The sequence below is a fragment of the Globicephala melas genome, chromosome 6, assembly GCF_963455315.2.
Source record: "Globicephala melas chromosome 6, mGloMel1.2, whole genome shotgun sequence".
Classification (NCBI taxonomy): Eukaryota; Metazoa; Chordata; class Mammalia; order Artiodactyla; family Delphinidae; genus Globicephala; species Globicephala melas.
The window spans coordinates 7717125-7734249 of record NC_083319.1 but is presented as its reverse complement, the minus strand read 5'-3'; the positions used below and the strand labels follow the sequence as shown (position 1 = coordinate 7734249).

Below are 17125 nucleotides of genomic sequence, written 5' to 3'. Positions count from 1 at the left end.
ACAGCTGGAGATCCACAGAGAGGCAGGTGATCTGCTTCCTAAGTCTAAGAGGAGCTGGGGGTGAGAGGTTAAGATAAAAGTGAACATTACCCAAGGGGCAGGGAAAGAGACTTTCCAGTCAAAGCGTAGCTTAGAAGTTGCCTAAATGGTTGGAAGAAATGAAGAAATAGAATGGATGGGAGTTGAGCCAAAGAACGATCAGAACAAGAAACAGAAGAAGAGGGGCTTTTGTCAGGATGCGTGGGCATTTGAGACTTTTTGTTTCTGTAGTTGGGCTTGGGCGCAGAGTTGGTGCAGGGACGCTTCAGGTTGGTGCTGCATTTCGCCAGCCACATGGCTCCATCTTTTGACAGTTGCTGCCCCTGAAATGAAACATTTGATGCAGAATCCTTCCCCAGTTGTACTGCTTTTTTCCTTTTAGTTCTTTTTTCCCCATATCACATTCTTGCCTGCAGCCCCGCATTTCTCACCCACCCAGAACTGCCCCACAGCTGCGTCCTCCCACTTGTCTCCCGTGGTGCCCCCCAGCCTCAGATGCCCATCATCCTCCCAGCCCTCTCTTCTAGCAAAAAGAAATTCTTACCTACAGTCAAGCCTGGATTTTGACAAATCCAGCAGGTTTGATTGATTGCAGCTGCCAGATGAGAAGCCGGCAAAGCCAGGGTTTGCGGCAGCTTCTTCTCTGTCGACGGAGGGGAGCCTGGCCCTCGGACACCTTGTTTCATAGTGCCTGCCACCTTAGGTGATGAGAGGGCCGTATGTGTGTCACTAGTTAGAGCTGCTTTCCACTAAGGAGAAAGCCGTGGATGGAAATTGATGCACAAGTAGATCCAAAACTACAGTTGGCCGTTACCAGCTCCTGCAAAATGTTAGAAAGTGTATAATTCTAGGATTTCACTCACAGATAGCTAGTCCAGCTGACTTAGGAGTTGACACAGTTCACCTCCTGAGCTGGTGCATTTCCTTCCTCCAAGCTCGGACCTTCTGCTGAACTTCCATCAGACTGAGCCCTAAAGTATTTCGCACAGATTCTGAGATCACCTTCTGTAAAAATGTTGACACTTGCCCCTAGTTCCTCGAGTCTGCTACCACTCCCTCCCTTCTGAGAACCCCTTCTCCCTGAAAAGACAGAGCCTAGCAGGACCTGGTTTCGAAGGGTTGTGGCAGGGTTTCTTTGGTGTTTTCAGAGCAAGCACCAGAAGCATCAGGCCTTCGAAGCAGAACTGCATGCCAATGCGGACCGGATTCGAGGGGTTATCGACATGGGCAACTCCCTCATTGACCGCGGGGCCTGTGCCGGCAGCGAGGACGCCGTCAAGGTACGCCGTCCCCCAGTTCCCCTCCTCCTGGCCCGGGAAGAAGAGGGGGCTGGATTTGACTTTCAGCGTTACCGTCAGCTTGATGATGACTCTAGAATGCAGTCTTAGGAGAATAAACAGACGACTTCTGGCTGCGTTGCTGAGGGGATGCTAGTGAGAGTGGCTCCTGTGAGCATCTTCCGTCCTCCTCTGTGAGGGGCGTCAGGTCGGCTTCCAGAGAGGGCGCTGACCGTGGAGTTGGCCATGTCCAACGGCCCTCTTCTCTTGCCCAGGCCCGGCTGGCCGCCTTAGCTGACCAGTGGCAGTTCCTGGTGCAGAAGTCGGCTGAGAAGAGCCAGAAGCTGAAAGAAGCCAACAAGCAGCAGAACTTCAACACTGGGATCAAGGACTTCGACTTCTGGCTCTCTGAGGTGAGGCCACGGGGCTTCCCTTCCCCACTGGAGGATTCCGTGGAAAGGCAGGGCTCTCCCGACGTCCCTTTTAACAGAAATCATCATCAAGTGTGAGCTGTGTACTCTGAGGGATTTGTAGTCAGAGGGAGGGAATGTTTACACAAGAGAGAGCTTATCTCTGGTTGGACATGAGTCACTTGTTTCCATAGGAAAATGCAAACAGGAGTGGGTGGTGGGGTCTGTGTGCAGGCCGCTGTCACGGTGCCCAGATAGAAACCAGAACCAAAGAGCCCGGAGTCCAGAGTTAGTCCTGCGGTCTCTGTAGACTGTTTGGAGAGTACAGAAAGTAAAAAGAAATAAAACATTTTTAAAGACCACTATTCTGTATCTCTCTGGTCTACACCTATTTCCGTGACTTTTTGTGTAACAGTTCTTTCATGTGTATTTGAGCTCATGACGTAATTTTTCATCAGTACGTATTGGTGGTGGTATTTCAAGTCATGAAAAGTCTTCCTGAACATTTGAATAACTGCCTTAGACCATCACAGAGTTAGGCCATAATTTAACCATTCCCACACTGTTGGCCACACTTGGTGCTCCCAGCTTTGGGGGATACGTTTTGCTGCAGTGAACATCTCTGTACATTAGTCTTTGCCCAAGCTGCTGCCTCTCTGCCCAGGGGAGGGTCCACGCCAAGCTGGCACAGCAGCAGCGTGTGGTAGGGAAGTTCAGCTGTCCAGACGGGGGAGCCTGGGGGACGAGTGGGCATCCTGGGTTTGCCAGGACAAGGGATGCGCTCCAGATGGCAGCCTTCCCTTTCATGTTTCATTGCCAGGTGGAAGCCCTGCTGGCCTCTGAGGATTATGGCAAAGACCTGGCTTCTGTGAACAACCTGCTAAAAAAACATCAACTGCTGGAGGCGGACATCTCTGCCCATGAGGTAAGCAGAGGGGGCGCCAGGCCGGGCTTGGGACACGGCCGCGCGTGACTCTAAGGCACCTGGTGCATTCGGGGAAGGACAGTGATGTTCATCCCTTAAAGCCAAGATGCTCAAACGCTGTGGTCTCGGGGCCATTTTGTACTCTGAACTATTATTGAGAGCCCCTAGGAGAGTTAGTTATGTGGGTTTTATCTATTAGAATTTGCCATTATTAAAAATTAAATTTTTAGAGTTAAATTTTTTAAAACAATTTCAAAAACATTAAAAAATAATTTCAAAAGGTTACCTACTGTATAATTTCATTTATATGATATTCTCAAAATGACAGATTATAGAGATGGAGAACAGATACGTGGATGCCAGGAGTTAGGGACAGGGTAGGGGTACAACTGTAAAGACTATACGGAAGTTCCTTTGTGCTCTCAGAACAAGGTCCATATCTTGATCTTGGCGGTGGTTACGTAAATCTACGCATATGATAAAACTGCATGGAAATACTTGCACGTACTCAGGGACACACAAATGCATATAAAAATTGGTGAAATCTGAATAAGGTCTACGAATTGTAGCAATGTAAGAAAACTGAGAAAAATGTGTTAATTCGTTTAAAATAATAAACCCATCACAAGTTAACGTAAGTAACATTTTTTATGTATAATGTCTCTGTTTTTCCAAAAACAAAAATACAGCAAGAAGAGTCACACTGGTTACATTTTTTGCAAATCTCTTTGATGTCCAGCTTGATAGAAGACAGCTGGATTCTTAGAGCTGCTTCTGAATTCAGTTTGTTGTGTGTGATGAAAATACAGCCTCACACAGGTAGAGGAGGGAGTAGTATTTTAATTCAGATAATTGTCGATACTTTCTGATACTACATCCAGCTCAGTAGGTGGTAGTTTCTAAAGGTTAGTTGGAAAGTGGACTCGGAAACACTGTCAGCTTTTCATACTGTTTATATGTAAATCCACTGGTCCATCCTGGACTTTGAATGGATCATTTACTCACGCCTGAGGTTACAGAATCATTAGGGAAGTGTTGATTCGCAGAGTTCAGATCTTCTAAATGTTGACACGTGTCTATATGGTATCAAACATCACGTTCGTTAACATCACAGCCAGTCTCAATGGAAAAATCTACACGTATCGGGAAGCTGTCAGGCTCACGGAGGTGGATGCCAATTTTCCAAAATTCTAATTTCCTCATGAAAGTTTGAATTTTATCATTAGCAAACTCAGTTTTCCTTAAAGTGACAGGTTCACTTTATTCATTGTCGACAAAGTATTTGTCAGCTCCCAAAGTCAGAATGACCATAGATTGTCCGTTGGCCGTTCTTTCAAGTGAAACTGAGTTTCCGTGGAAGAAGTGGCCAGTTCAGCTCGGAACGTGCGCTTCTCCTCAGCGCAGTCATTGAACTTCGGCACTCGGCGGAAGTGCTTCGTGTGGGTTCCCCGTTTTATCAGACAGGATATTAAAACGACACGTACTCAAAGATGGAGACTTAATAAAATTAACAACCTTGCTGCTTGTTTAAGGATGTTCTTAAGTGAAACAGCGATTTCTACTGGGAGTGCGTGGCAGTGAAGAGTTGGATTTCTGCTCGTAGTTTGCCACTGCCTTGAGCAGCGCCACCCCTACCCTGGATTTTGCACCATCGGTGCAAATGTTCACACAGTAAAAAAGGCAGATCATGTTTTTGTATTGTCATGGAAGTAGTTTTGATCTCTTAGAACTCTCGGGGTCCACATACCACACTCAGAGTAACCTGAATAAATCTTAAACCAACCCGTCAGTGAAGAAGTCCCGAGTTCTGATTTATGAGCAGATATTCGTGGGTGCCCCAGATCTCTGACCCCTCCATCGTGTCCCCTGCCCAGGATCGCCTGAAGGACCTGAATAGCCAGGCAGACAGCCTGATGACCAGCAGTGCCTTCGACACGTCCCAAGTGAAGGACAAGCGGGACACCATCAACGGCCGTTTCCAGAAGATCAAGAGCATGGCGGCCTCCCGGCGAGCCAGGCTGAACGAGTCCCACCGCCTGCACCAGTTCTTCCGGGACATGGACGACGAGGAGTCCTGGATCAAGTACGCACCCTGCTCCGGGTGCCCTCGGAGCCTTTCACGGAGGGCGTTAGGAATCCCGGGCTTATCCTCTCCTGGACCGTGGTGGTGAGATGGGAAGTGGGTCAGAAATGGCACGGACTCGGCAGCTGTGCCCAGCTGGTCCCAGCCTCACCGCACGGCCGCGGTGAGACGCCCCGGCTTCCCCTCCTGGTGTCTGGGCATGTGGTGATGGTGGTCGGCCATGGCCTCCACGTGGCGGTGTGTGTGATGGTGTCCAGGGCTTGTCTAGCCCCTGCCCTTAGGTCACTGGCGACATGAGTGAGTTCCCATCTGGGAAAGATGGTCTGATCTCCTGGGGAAGATTGCTGCTTGCAGGAAGAAAAGTTTGTCTTGTTTGTTTTTATCTCCCCTCCCCCAGAATTTCAGTCTGCCTTTGCCAGATGATGTAGCCTGTGAACAGACCATTTTTAAGGACAGGATTCTCTCAATTCACTGCCTTAAAACACTGTTTACATTAGCATTTTCATGTGTTACCGCGTGCGATACGTGTGTATTTGATCAGGTAGGATTGATAGGGCGACAGCAGCGGCACCTCCTTGTTCTCCAGTGCACCCCGACCCTTTGCAGAGTCGGACACAGGAGGTGCTCCTGGAGATGTACGTGGGCACTGTTCATTGGGGAAGTAGAGGCTTTTTTCCCCAGAAGCCTGGCTTCTGAAGGACTTTCCCAGAGAGATGGGTAGATGCAGGTGAAGGACATCACGGGGTGTGTGAGCTTCACGCTCTTCGACTGCACGTCTCCAGCTGAAGACACGCAGGTGCAGAGGCTGACCACCCTCCTGTGCTGCCCAGGGAGAAGAAGCTGCTGGTGAGCTCGGAGGACTATGGCCGCGACTTGACGGGCGTCCAGAACCTGAGGAAGAAGCACAAACGTTTGGAGGCAGAACTGGCTGCCCACGAGCCGGCGATTCAGGTGAGGCGGGCCTCTCCCGGCCGAGTGGGCAGCGGGACTTGAATGGGCCCAGGTGCGCTCGTCTCACTGAGGTCTCTACAGTGGTTATAGCCCCTCATCCCACAGCGGAGTGGAGAAGGCCTGAGTCTAATGTCGAGGCCCTTTCCTGGAAGCATCTGTTGACCCAGTCGTTCTTGCCTGTCAGGGTGTCCTGGACACCGGAAAGAAGCTGTCGGATGATAACACCATCGGGAAGGAGGAGATAGAGCAGCGCCTGGCGCAGTTCGTGGAGCACTGGAAGGAGCTGAAGCGGCTGGCGGCCGCCCGGTGAGCGCGGCGGAGGGTAGTGCCAGGGGCCCTCCTGCGCCCCCGGGGCCCTCCTCTTGGCTGTGCCAGCACCGCGGTTGGCTTGCTCTGACAGGCCCAGGCCGAGCTGGTCCCGTTATGTGAATCCGGACCGAGCATATGGTTCCAGGATCTCGTGTTGGACCAGCAGTTGCTGCTCTGTGTTAGGGCTCGAGTGAACCGTTTACGTCCCACGCTCGTCATTCGTGTTTGTAAGCGTCCAGGTTAGAGGAGATTATGGCTGATTTCATACTGTCCCCTGTGATTAGGGGCCAGCGGCTAGAAGAGTCCTTGGAGTATCAGCAGTTTGTAGCCAACGTGGAGGAGGAGGAAGCCTGGATCAATGAGAAGATGACCCTGGTGGCCAGTGAGGATTATGGAGACACTCTTGCTGCCATCCAGGTCAGAGAAACTGGAGGTGCTGCCTGCTGCTTCCCCCGCCTCCCCCGCCCCCGCGCAGCTGCCTGCCCCACCCTTTTCCTGCCAGCTTGCTCGGTGGCCGTGCTCTTCCCAGGAGAGCACTCAGAGCTGGCAGCCGGCGTCTCGTTGGCGGGTCTCGGTCCTCAAGATCCCATGCAAGAGACGCTGCCCCTCTGTAGACAAAATTGGGGTGACTTTGTCAGCCCCAGTTCATGGAGTCCTGCTGTCAGCCCAGCAGTATGGTTGGTATCGTTAACCACAGGTTACTAGAACCCTGTAGTTTCCTGTGGCTGCCTTAGCGAAGTACCACAAACTGAGTGGCTTTGAAACAACAGAAACTTGTTCTGTCCTGGTTGGCGAGGCAGAGGCCTGGGATCAGGGTGTCGACGGGGCCTTGCTCTCGCCGAGGCTTCTAGGAGAGGACCCTTCTTGCCTCTCCCAGCTTCTGGTAGCTGGGCTTGTGGCAGCGTGACTCGAACCTCTGCTGTGCTTTCGCATGGCTGTCTTCCTCTGTGTCTTTGTGTCCCCGTGGCATTCTGTCTGCCTGTGTCTGTGTCCAGATTTCCCTCTTCTTATATATGTAGGACACCAGTCATACTGGATTAGGACCCGCCCTGATGACCTGTCTTAACTTGATTGCACCTGCAGAGGACTCGTTTCCACATTCTTAGGTGCTAAGGTCTGGACCCATATCTCTGGGAGGATGCAGTTCAACCCGTAACATATTTCCTAAATACATTGGTTACCTATTGCTGTGTCACAACCCTAAAAACAAGTTTATTTCCCACAGTTCTGTGCATTGATGGGCATTGCCTCTGCTGCTCTCACTGGGACCCCCTCACACAGCTGCACTGAGGCAGAAGGCCTCTGGGCTGAGAGGTGCATGGTGATGGCACTCAGGTGGCTCCAGCTGGGACGTCTCAGTCCCCTCCACGTGGCCTCTCACCATCGGGCAGCTTAGATCAGCTTCTTCAGGCAGCGTTCAAAGAGGCAAAGGCAAGGCTGCAGGGATCCTAAGGCGTAGCCTGTGGGACAGAGCAGCCCTGGGTCTCGGGGGTGAGGCGACTCCCCTCTTCATAGGAGGAACTGCACGTTGTGGTCGGGTGTTCCTCCATCCGTGCCACCAGCTGTGGAAGCAGAGTTAGCATTCCCGAGGGTCAGGGTAGCCCCAGAGCTGCACTCCTCCCAGTGGGAATCCTGTTCAGCTAGTTGGGGGACGCAGGTAGGAGGCAGATGCAGTCAGTGGTTTCCTGTCCTCTGCATTGCTGTGTTCCCTGGAAGCCGACATGAGGGGTGTTGTCTCCAGCACTTCAGCTGTACGGAGGAAAAGACAAGATTTGGGAGGTCCCGCAGGAGATGTGCTCTGGTTAAACCCTAGGGCGGGTGTCACTGTTCTGTTGGTGCTTATTTGAAGGCTGCTCAGTGTCCATTCTCTGGTCTCCTACAGGGAAAGGGGCCTGTGCTGGTTGACTGGCGGCAGCCTTACCCCTTCAGAAAGGCCTCTGGTTATGCTCGCGGTATCCTCGTTTTACTGCTGTAGGATTTTCTGTTTACCCTGTACCTGTCTGTTGTCTTAGCCCCAGCTGGACTGGGGTGCGTGCGAGGGCACCTTCCAGTCCTGCTCCTCTGGCCCCGGGGCCTGGCCCACCGCACGCACGTGCCAGGCCCTCAGTGGCGAGCCTTGCTGTTTCCCCTCCAGGGCTTACTGAAGAAACATGAAGCCTTCGAGACAGACTTCACTGTCCACAAGGACCGGGTGAATGACGTCTGCACTAACGGACAAGACCTCATTAAGAAGGTGAGCCTGGCCCGCTGGTAAGACCCTCATTTCTTGCTCCGGGACACCGCGTGCTGGTACCACAACCCGCAAAGCTCCTCCCCTGGGATACTCACCAAACAGAGGTCTGCGTGGAGACCGGTAGCAGCTCCATTCCTGCATTCCGTGTTTAACTGGATATTTACCCCCTTCTTGAAGGCAGTTAGTAAAGCCATTCTGCAGCAGTTGTTTTTCTCTGCTTTAATTAAGCAAAGAAGCATCCCTGCTGTGACATTGGCACTCCCGTGTGTTTGCTCTTCTAGTTTACTTCTCCAGGAATACAAGCTCTTTATAGAGGTGGTAGAAAACACAAGTGGGCAGGTCAAAACAGTCACCCATAGGACCACCACCGGAGATGGCCCCAGTGAGACCTCCGTGCCGGACCCTCCAGACTCTCCTCATGCTGAGGCATCCACTAGGCTAAACGGCAGCTGTGCAGTGGGTGTACGTCGCTGTGTGAAACCTGGCTGCTATCCAGGATGTTTTATAAATGTGTCTGTCAGAATCACAAGGTTCATTTCATTCAAACAGCTTTCTAGGGAGAAAGCAAAAAATAAGAGGTCTTGGTGCTTTCTCAGCAGCAGTGAAGTCGAGTCACTCCCCAGCTGAAATCCAGACTAAACGCGGTGCCGCGATCTGTCACGAGGTCCACAAGACATGTAGTTGCACGAGACAAATGACTTCTATCGACTGATTTCCTGTCACAAACACATAATGAGTAAATAAAATTCCTCATCACAGAATTTGCACTGGTGATCAGGCCTTAAGACTAGAGATTTGGTCCACAGGAGGTAACTGTAGTTAAAACCTGTGTTCACTAGGGAGCTTTTCTCCTCACTCTTGTGGGCAAACAACCTAACGGAGACTAATTTCAGATACAGACCATGTCCGCGTAGATGAGGCCTGTGTACGACTCCCCACACACAAGTGCGCCCCACCTTTGAGATGACGGCTTGTGAATGTCCTTCAGCCTTGGGGCAGAGAGCCTGGTGCTCTGTTTCCAACAGCAATCTTCGTTTCCTCCCTGAGTTTCTTTCTGAATTTTATGCTGACTTATGGTTTGTGTTTTCACATACAGTTTTAACCAAGACTGCATCAGAGTGTTTGGGGCTTAATAATTTTTAATATCCACAGTGTGAAAACATTGTTCCAAGCCATTGTTTTTATTGCATACATATAGTAGCCATTGAGTCATAATTATTTAGGCTTTTTCTAAGTTTTTGCTGTCAGAAATGACACTAATGAATACATCATCGTGACTTAACATTTTATCACATTCTTCATTATTACTTATAGGAGTAGAATTGCCAGTGTTCATCTCTTTAAGGCTCTTAGAAAAGCCTTCCCCCATTCTCCTGGCGGTGGGCAGGGGAGCACGGCCTGTCACAGAGGTTACAAGCCTGCCTGCGCCCTGCAGGGAGGGTGCAGATCAGGTAACCGCAGCAGGGGCCAGGCTGACAGAGTGTGCCTTCTCCACGGCCTAGAACAATCACCATGAGGAGAACATCTCTTCAAAGATGAAGGGCCTGAATGGGAAAGTATCAGACTTGGAGAAAGCTGCCGCCCAGAGGAAGGCAAAGCTCGATGAGAACTCGGCCTTCCTTCAGTTCAACTGGAAGGCTGACGTGGTGGAGTCCTGGATTGGTAAGCATGGCCTCGGCGCTGCCCAAACCTCTTACCCTCCCGGGCCGGGAAGATTGTTCAGAACCACAGCCTGTTTGCTTCCTACGCAGCTGGTTTTCTTCTGCAGAGAAGAAACCGCTGGAATGTGAGCGTATCAGAGACCCCTGCCACCGGGTAGACCACTGGTGGCAGCGGGAGACAGGGTCCTGAGGCAGAGAGCCGAGCCTCAGCAGTGCCCCTGGGCCGGCACGAGGGTTAACGAAACAAAGGTCCTGTAACGCTGAAAGAAGCAGTGGGCACCACAACACAAATAAGGGCCACACGAGCCGGACCAGCCTGCACCGGCACCGTCCCCGAGCTACACGGGTCCAGGGTGTGATCCAGCCCCCAGGCGAGGAGGAACTGCACCGATTTCAGGACCCACATGACCTTGGTAGTTGCTGTCGCATCAGTAGCGACTGAACAGCATCTAGGACAGGCTGGAGGGACCCCTTCAGGACACAGACGTAGAAGGGGGCCCAGGTACAGGGAGGAGCCAGCTCATTTGGGTTCAGAGACTGCTGTCAGTAGTATTGGAATTCAAATGTAAGCAAAATAATAGGTGCCTCAGTTTTCTTCTTTTCTTTTAAATTTGTTACATTGAAAAGGGATGGTTGATTTCCCATGCTTGGTTTTCTAGGTGAAAAGGAGAACAGCTTGAAGACAGATGATTATGGTCGAGATCTATCTTCTGTCCAAACTCTCCTTACCAAACAGGTCAGTCGTGGCTGCTTTGTTGATTGATTGAAATGTACTCAAATAGTATTTCCTGGTGAATGAGTGATGGTTAGCATCTTTCATTGAGACATTTGACTATTTATATTAGGCCCTAGGGGCCAGCAGTGAACAAGCCTCCTGGTCCTCAGGAAGCTCTCAGATTAGGCCTCTGAGCTGCAGCCTGATGGGTGCTAACAGGGCAGAGCACAGCAGGATGTGGACTTCACTCAAGAGGTGTCTGACTCAGTTTCCAGCAGGCAGGCGTTGACGGGAGTCTTCCCAGAGGTGACATCCAAGCTAGATCACGGAGGGTAAACTGAAAGTGGTTGGTGAAGAGCTGGGCGGGTATTCTTGGCAGAGGTAGTGGGGGGAGCCCGGGTGCCTCAGCCCGAGGCTGAAAGCAGGGCCTGGGAGGAGCTGCCTCAGTGACCTGAGGTCTGGAGGAGATGCAGCAAAGTGGTGACCAAGGTGTGACCAAGGGTCAGGAGGAGGTGGGGACTCGAGGCTGACAGTCTGGCCTGGGCAGCTGGCTGGACAGACGCAGGTGCCGTCCGAGCTGAGGTGCCGGGAGGCGTACGGTCTCATCTCAGTGCGGTCCCTGCATGTTGCCTTCTCGCTCCTCGTTCCAGGAAACCTTCGATGCTGGCCTGCAGGCCTTCCAGCAGGAGGGCATCGCCAACATCACTGCCCTCAAAGATCAGCTGCTGGCCGCCAAGCACATCCAGTCAAAGGCCATCGAGGCCCGGCACGCCGCCCTCATGAAAAGGTGGAGCCAGCTTCTGGCCAACTCAGCCACCCGGAAGAAGAAGCTGCTGGAGGCGCAGAGTCATTTCCGCAAGGTGAGCTTGGCCCCGGCCTAGCTCAACCAGCTCAACGCACAGGGAAAGCAAACCCCTCTCCCGGGACAGAGGTTCTGCACGGGGCTGTGGAGTCGGCGTAAACCAAGGGAAGGGGACCCTTGCCTTCAGGAGGCTGCTGCTCGGAAGCTTCCGGGAAGACTGAGCTTGCACGCCCCAGGGAAAGGGGAGAAAGAGGGAGGACTTTTCAGCAGTGGGAGGAGAGCGGCAGAGAGCTGAGCCGAGCCAAGCCGAGCAAGCCCGACACCCTGGGGACGACCCCCGCCTTCCTGGTGCCCACACCACCGCCCCCCCACCCGCCCACCAAGGATGGTCCACACAGCCCCTGCAGCTGTGCTGACTCAGTCTCCTCTGCTTTCAGGTGGAGGACCTCTTCCTGACCTTTGCCAAAAAGGCTTCCGCCTTCAACAGCTGGTTTGAAAATGCAGAGGAGGACTTAACAGACCCGGTGCGCTGCAACTCCCTGGAAGAGATCAAGGCCTTGCGTGAGGCCCACGACGCCTTCCGCTCCTCGCTCAGCTCGGCCCAGGCCGACTTCAACCAGCTGGCCGAGCTGGACCGCCAGATCAAGAGCTTCCGCGTGGCCTCCAACCCCTACACCTGGTTCACCATGGAGGCCCTGGAGGAGACCTGGAGGAACCTGCAGAAGATCATCAAGGTGCCCTTCTCCGCTGGGCCGGGTGTGGCGCTGGGCAGGGAAGCCCTTCCTGGCTGAAGCGGGAGGAGATGGGGGAGGAAGCGCAGTTTCATTCATCACAAGTCACCCTGTGTGGGTCCCGCTGGCCCGCATGGCTGTGATCGGCCCTCCCACCCACCCCCCAGCGTCTTGTGAGGTCTCTGGGGAAGCGGGCTGGCGAATGCCTCCCAGACGCCTTCCGTGCTGTCTGTGGGTTGAGATGAACAGCTCGTCCTCCCTGACCCCCCGAGTAGCTTCAGAAAACTACGCCCTGTTCCTCTCAAATGTTGAGACGAGCCGGTCAGTGGCTGAGCCTCGAGCCTGTCCATGAAGCGAGGCGGGGATGACACGCCTCTTCCTCCCTCGGTCCTTAGGAAAGGGAGCTGGAGCTGCAGAAGGAGCAGCGCCGGCAGGAGGAGAACGACAAGCTGCGCCAGGAGTTTGCCCAGCACGCCAACGCCTTCCACCAGTGGATCCAGGAGACCAGGTGCGGCCCCGGGAGTGCTCGGTCCTGGGGGCTGAATGCCCAGGCCTCGGGCTCCAGAGTGTGGAAAGAAGGGTTAGGAGCGCAGTCTGGTCTGGCTGGAGCCAGAGGGGTGGGCAGAGTTGGGAGGGTGCTCGAAGGAACGTCTCCAGAGGTGGAGTCGCTGGATGTCCTGGATTGGGTGGGACTGAGCGTCGCCTGTGGTTGCACAGCGACGGTGACAGGGGTACAGGGTTGAGCGCAGCGTGGGTACTGATGACCTTGGTTTTGTTTTTGTTTTCTTTCTTGTGTCTGCCTCTGTCCCCCACCTCGCGATGCTGCTGTCCGGACACCACCTTGTCTTGTGGCTGCTTGGATCCCATCTCCACAGAACGTATCTCCTCGATGGGTTAATATTGACTTCTTATTTCTCCGGGCTTGTGGTGTGATGGTGTCTAGTGTGCTTGTCCCTCTGCCCTTTGTCCCCTCGTGGCCTGGCTTGCAGAGGATCCCAGAATGGACCTTCCTGCCTGGGGCAGGCTGCACGTCCCCCGCCCTACCCTTGCCCCCTTCCCTGGCACCCATGGCCCACTGTCCCTGACGGCCTGCAGTGTGGGGAGGGGAGCCGCTCCCACCTTCCTGTTCAGATTCCAAGGGTTCTCTAAGATGGGGCCCGAAGGCCAGAGCTGGAGTCCAGAGCCTCTGAGAATCCCCATTATTCAGCCATTGGGATTATACTGGACTTCTTTTCTGCCTTGTTCCCCCACGTGTCCGTTGGGATCATGTCATGGGCGTGAAATAGGATGACATTGTTGAGGGGCTCCAGCTGGTGCACTAAGTCCCCGTCTGTGCACTGACCCCTCCTCCCCCAGTGCCCCCACGGAGGGCTGAGGCTGTCTTTTGCCTCAAGAGGAAGCCCAGCTGCTCAGGGTTTCTGGGTGATGGAGAGACACAGGACTTGGGAGGAGCCCCGAGAGGAGCAGGGCTGTCCTGCCCGGTGCCAGTGGGGCCTCCCCAGGAGGCCTTGGCCTCTGCCCAGATCGGGCACCCTTGCATTCTCTCCCGGGACCATGGTGGCTTAGACTAGCGCTCCCGAGGCCCTGCAGGCAGACACATCAGGCGTTAAAAGGAGGCAGTGGGAGGAGTGTCACCCTCGCTCATGCGAGCACGTGCTGAAGGCAGACTGGGGCAGGATCCTGGGATCACAGGTTCGGCTCGAGCTCATAAGCTGCCCTGGGGTCCGTTCTCCTCCCCAGTGCCCGTGGCCGTGTCTGCTGGCATTGGACTTGTCTCCACGAGGTGCCATGCTCCCCTTACCATGTGGCTCCTCCCAGCCCTGTCCCGTCTTGCCCGGTCCCCACGCGAGCCGCCCAAGGCTGCCTGCCCTCCCAGGCCGGCTGTCGGCTTGGCCCGTACCACGTCCCTGCCTGGGCGCCAGGTGGCCCTGCCTGTGCACTGACCAGCTTGGGCCTTGTGGTGTGTGTCTGTCTCGGTGTGCTCTTGCCTCCCCTTCCGCTGGTGTATTCATTTGGTTTCTTTTCTTTGAATAGCATAGCGTATCGTCGGGTCATTCGTGTCTATCAGTATGAAGTTGGGGATGATCTGTCTGGAAGGTTTTTCTCCTCTTTCTCTTCTTACCTCGCTGTGGTTTTACCAGTGCACTCTTGACTTCCCCAGGCGGCTCTGCTTTCTGACTAACCCACCGCCAGTGGCCGCATGGGAAGGAGGGGTCTGCCCTCCTCCCACTGCACCAGCACCCGGCCTCCTGCCCCCAGGTCCTGGGGGTGTGCTTTTCCTGGGGGGACATGGCGTGACTGTGAGTCTGACCTGCTGGGGTAGGAGGAAGCCTGGTGCCTTGCCTTGCTAGAGCACTTTGAACCTAGGGACATTTCACAGCTAATGCTGGCTTCGCTGGGTGTTGAAAGGGTAGGTTGGGGCAAAGGTGGGTACAGGGGAGGCCGGGCTAAAACCCCACCCAGGACACACACACAGTGTGACTCATCCCTGCACGTAACCTCATTTGTCTTCGTTCACTGGTAGCCTCTGTGACCTCACACTGTTGTTGGGAAGATAGAGGCCCCCTGCTCCTCAGAACTTAGCCCCGGAAGGAGCCTCTGGCGTTGTGTCTGTAGATGATAGAACCTGAATCTGGGGCTTAGTCGTAGCCACCTCTCCTTTGGGCAGGACCAAACCCAAATCTGGTCATAATCTTCACACCCCAGTTCCCATGTCAAGGGGTCATCTGACTGCCTCTCCTCCCACTGCTGTCACTTATCCTAGAGTGTGGCTCCCCTCAGGAGCCTGCAGGAGACTCCAGGACTTCTTGGGGTGGCTTGCCAGCCTCCCCTAACCTTCAGGTCTCCTGTCTGAAGGGTTGCACAGGCATCCTTCTCCCCCTGGTTGCAGAGGAAGCATGCTGCCAGGCCTGCAGCCCCTCTCTGTTCCTGTGGAACTTAAAATCAGTTCCTGAGGTACCCTTTAAGGGCCTAGCTTGGATCAGGTACCATGCTACAGCCTGGGTGGGCTTAAGGAGCCAGCCACATGAGAAGGGGTCCCAGCTGGGGAGCGGGGAGCAGGCTGGATGGGGGCTTAGCCCTGGCTTATCTGTTGGCCTTACCAGGTGGCACACCACATCAGGCAGCAGCTTCCCAGTATACTGGAGAAGTATTACCTGCCCTCCCTGGCTCCCAGAGCTGCTGAAGAAAAGATAGACAGTAGCAGATAGGTTTCATATCCTAATAAGAGGAATTTGAGACTGCAGGCACTTTTATCTGAGGGAAGTTAATTTCGAGCTGGCAATCGGGCCTCCTGCCTCACTGTGCTTCTGTGTTTAGGTCCTGCATGGTGGAAGAATCCGGGACCCTCGAATCCCAGCTTGAAGCTACCAAAGTAAGTGCCCTTAGTGTTTCTGGCCCGCCTAAAACCCTTCATCCCACCACTGCCAGCAGGCCTACTTGGCTTCAGGTTGGGTACAAGGTGGGCTGGTCAGGTACCCCCTTTTCCCAAAGCAGCCCAGGACCTCCGTCATTTTAAAGAGTTTTTTGTCTTTGACAGTTGCTACCAGGAGCCCTACTGGGAGAGAAGGAGGCTCCTTTGGTCCTCAGTACTTATACTGTTTCCCTGGCAGGTCAACCCACTGATGTGTGACTGTCACACTGACGCCTCTTCCTCTGTTGAGGCTGCTGGATTTCTTCAACCTCACCCCATCCCCACTTTCCCCTTGCAGGCAGCCCTGCAGGTCTCAGGCTGGGGGTGCAGAGACCGAGGAGGGCTGTTTAAGCAGGCTCTCGGGCCCGGTAACCGAGGCAAGAGCCCCTGTCCCACACATCTTTGCTCCCTCACCCCTGCAGCGCAAGCACCAGGAGATTCGAGCCATGAGAAGTCAGCTCAAGAAGATTGAGGACCTGGGGGCGGCCATGGAGGAAGCCCTGATCCTGGACAACAAGTACACAGAGCACAGCACCGTGGGCCTGGCCCAGCAGTGGGACCAGCTCGACCAGCTGGGCATGCGCATGCAGCACAACCTGGAGCAGCAGATCCAGGCCAGGTACCTGCAGCTTCCCCGGGTAGGCACAGCAGCAGCAGGGGCCGTGGGAAGCAGGGTCGCCCCCACGTCCAGCAGTTTACTGGGAGAGGACAGAACGTGTCACCAGCTGTATGGGGTGGAGTATCCGGTCCCTAATTCTGTTCTTTCTTCCAGGAACACGACCGGGGTGACCGAGGAGGCCCTCAAAGAATTCAGCATGATGTTTAAGTGAGTATATGCGTTGAGTATATGCGCTGCGCCCTTCCTGGCGGGGGAGGTGGGCTCAGCAGCAGGGCCTCTGCTGAGCCCTCGGCCTTGTGCCACAGACACTTTGACAAGGACAAGTCTGGCCGGCTGAACCACCAGGAGTTCAAGTCCTGCCTGCGCTCCCTGGGCTATGACCTGCCCATGGTGGAGGAAGGGGAGCCCGACCCCGAGTTCGAGGCCATCCTGGACACTGTGGATCCAAACAGGTGAGCATCAGGGAACGTGGTAGAAGCAGCTCTGCACGTGGCTCCTACCGCACCCTCCCTGCTCACTGCACCTTGGCCCCCCAGGGACGGCCACGTCTCCCTGCAAGAGTACATGGCCTTCATGATCAGCCGTGAGACCGAGAACGTCAAGTCCAGTGAGGAGATCGAGAGCGCCTTCCGGGCCCTGAGCTCCGAAGGGAAGCCTTACGTGACCAAGGAGGAGCTGTACCAGGTCTGGGGCTCTGCTTCCCTAGCTTGGGGTGGGGGGTGAGGGATTCCTTTGAAAAGTGAAGCCCAGGCAAGGCTGCCCCCTTGGTTAGGGGCAGAGCCGTGTCTAGAGTAACGCACCCCGGTTTTGAGCGTTAGCTGCTGGGTGCAGTCATTTTTATCCCTAGTTTCAAATGAAACTCAGTCCAGGCTAAAGGCCGTAGCAGCAGAGGTCCTGAAGCTTGGGCATTAACGTTCTTGAAGTCGGCCTCGTCCCCCGGCCTCAGTGGGCATGGCTG

The 17125-nt window shown here is 54.3% G+C and overlaps 1 protein-coding gene across 7 annotated transcripts in view; it reads left to right on the top strand.

Moving 5' to 3' along the window:
* SPTAN1 (spectrin alpha, non-erythrocytic 1) overlaps positions 1 to 17125 on the top strand; it is a 60447-nt gene that overhangs the window by 42814 nt on the left and 508 nt on the right. For 4 of the 7 annotated variants that reach the window (XM_030858463.2, XM_030858462.2, XM_030858458.2 and 1 more), the window contains 19 exons: positions 1188 to 1319; positions 1592 to 1729; positions 2547 to 2651; positions 4526 to 4734; positions 5565 to 5685; positions 5870 to 5991; positions 6279 to 6411; positions 8129 to 8227; positions 9730 to 9889; positions 10548 to 10624; positions 11254 to 11463; positions 11843 to 12139; positions 12532 to 12644; positions 13012 to 13029; positions 15455 to 15509; positions 15971 to 16167; positions 16321 to 16374; positions 16473 to 16619; positions 16704 to 16851. In XM_030858463.2, coding sequence (XP_030714323.1) covers positions 1188 to 1319; positions 1592 to 1729; positions 2547 to 2651; positions 4526 to 4734; positions 5565 to 5685; positions 5870 to 5991; positions 6279 to 6411; positions 8129 to 8227; positions 9730 to 9889; positions 10548 to 10624; positions 11254 to 11463; positions 11843 to 12139; positions 12532 to 12644; positions 13012 to 13029; positions 15455 to 15509; positions 15971 to 16167; positions 16321 to 16374; positions 16473 to 16619; positions 16704 to 16851 — 2535 coding nt within the window. Of the gene's footprint in view, positions 1 to 1187; positions 1320 to 1591; positions 1730 to 2546; positions 2652 to 4525; positions 4735 to 5564; positions 5686 to 5869; positions 5992 to 6278; positions 6412 to 8128; positions 8228 to 9729; positions 9890 to 10547; positions 10625 to 11253; positions 11464 to 11842; positions 12140 to 12531; positions 12645 to 13011; positions 13030 to 14170; positions 14234 to 15454; positions 15510 to 15970; positions 16168 to 16320; positions 16375 to 16472; positions 16620 to 16703; positions 16852 to 17125 lie in introns of all 7 variants that reach the window. The other 3 variants (XM_060300349.1, XM_060300348.1, XM_060300347.1) reach the window with 1 other exon arrangement.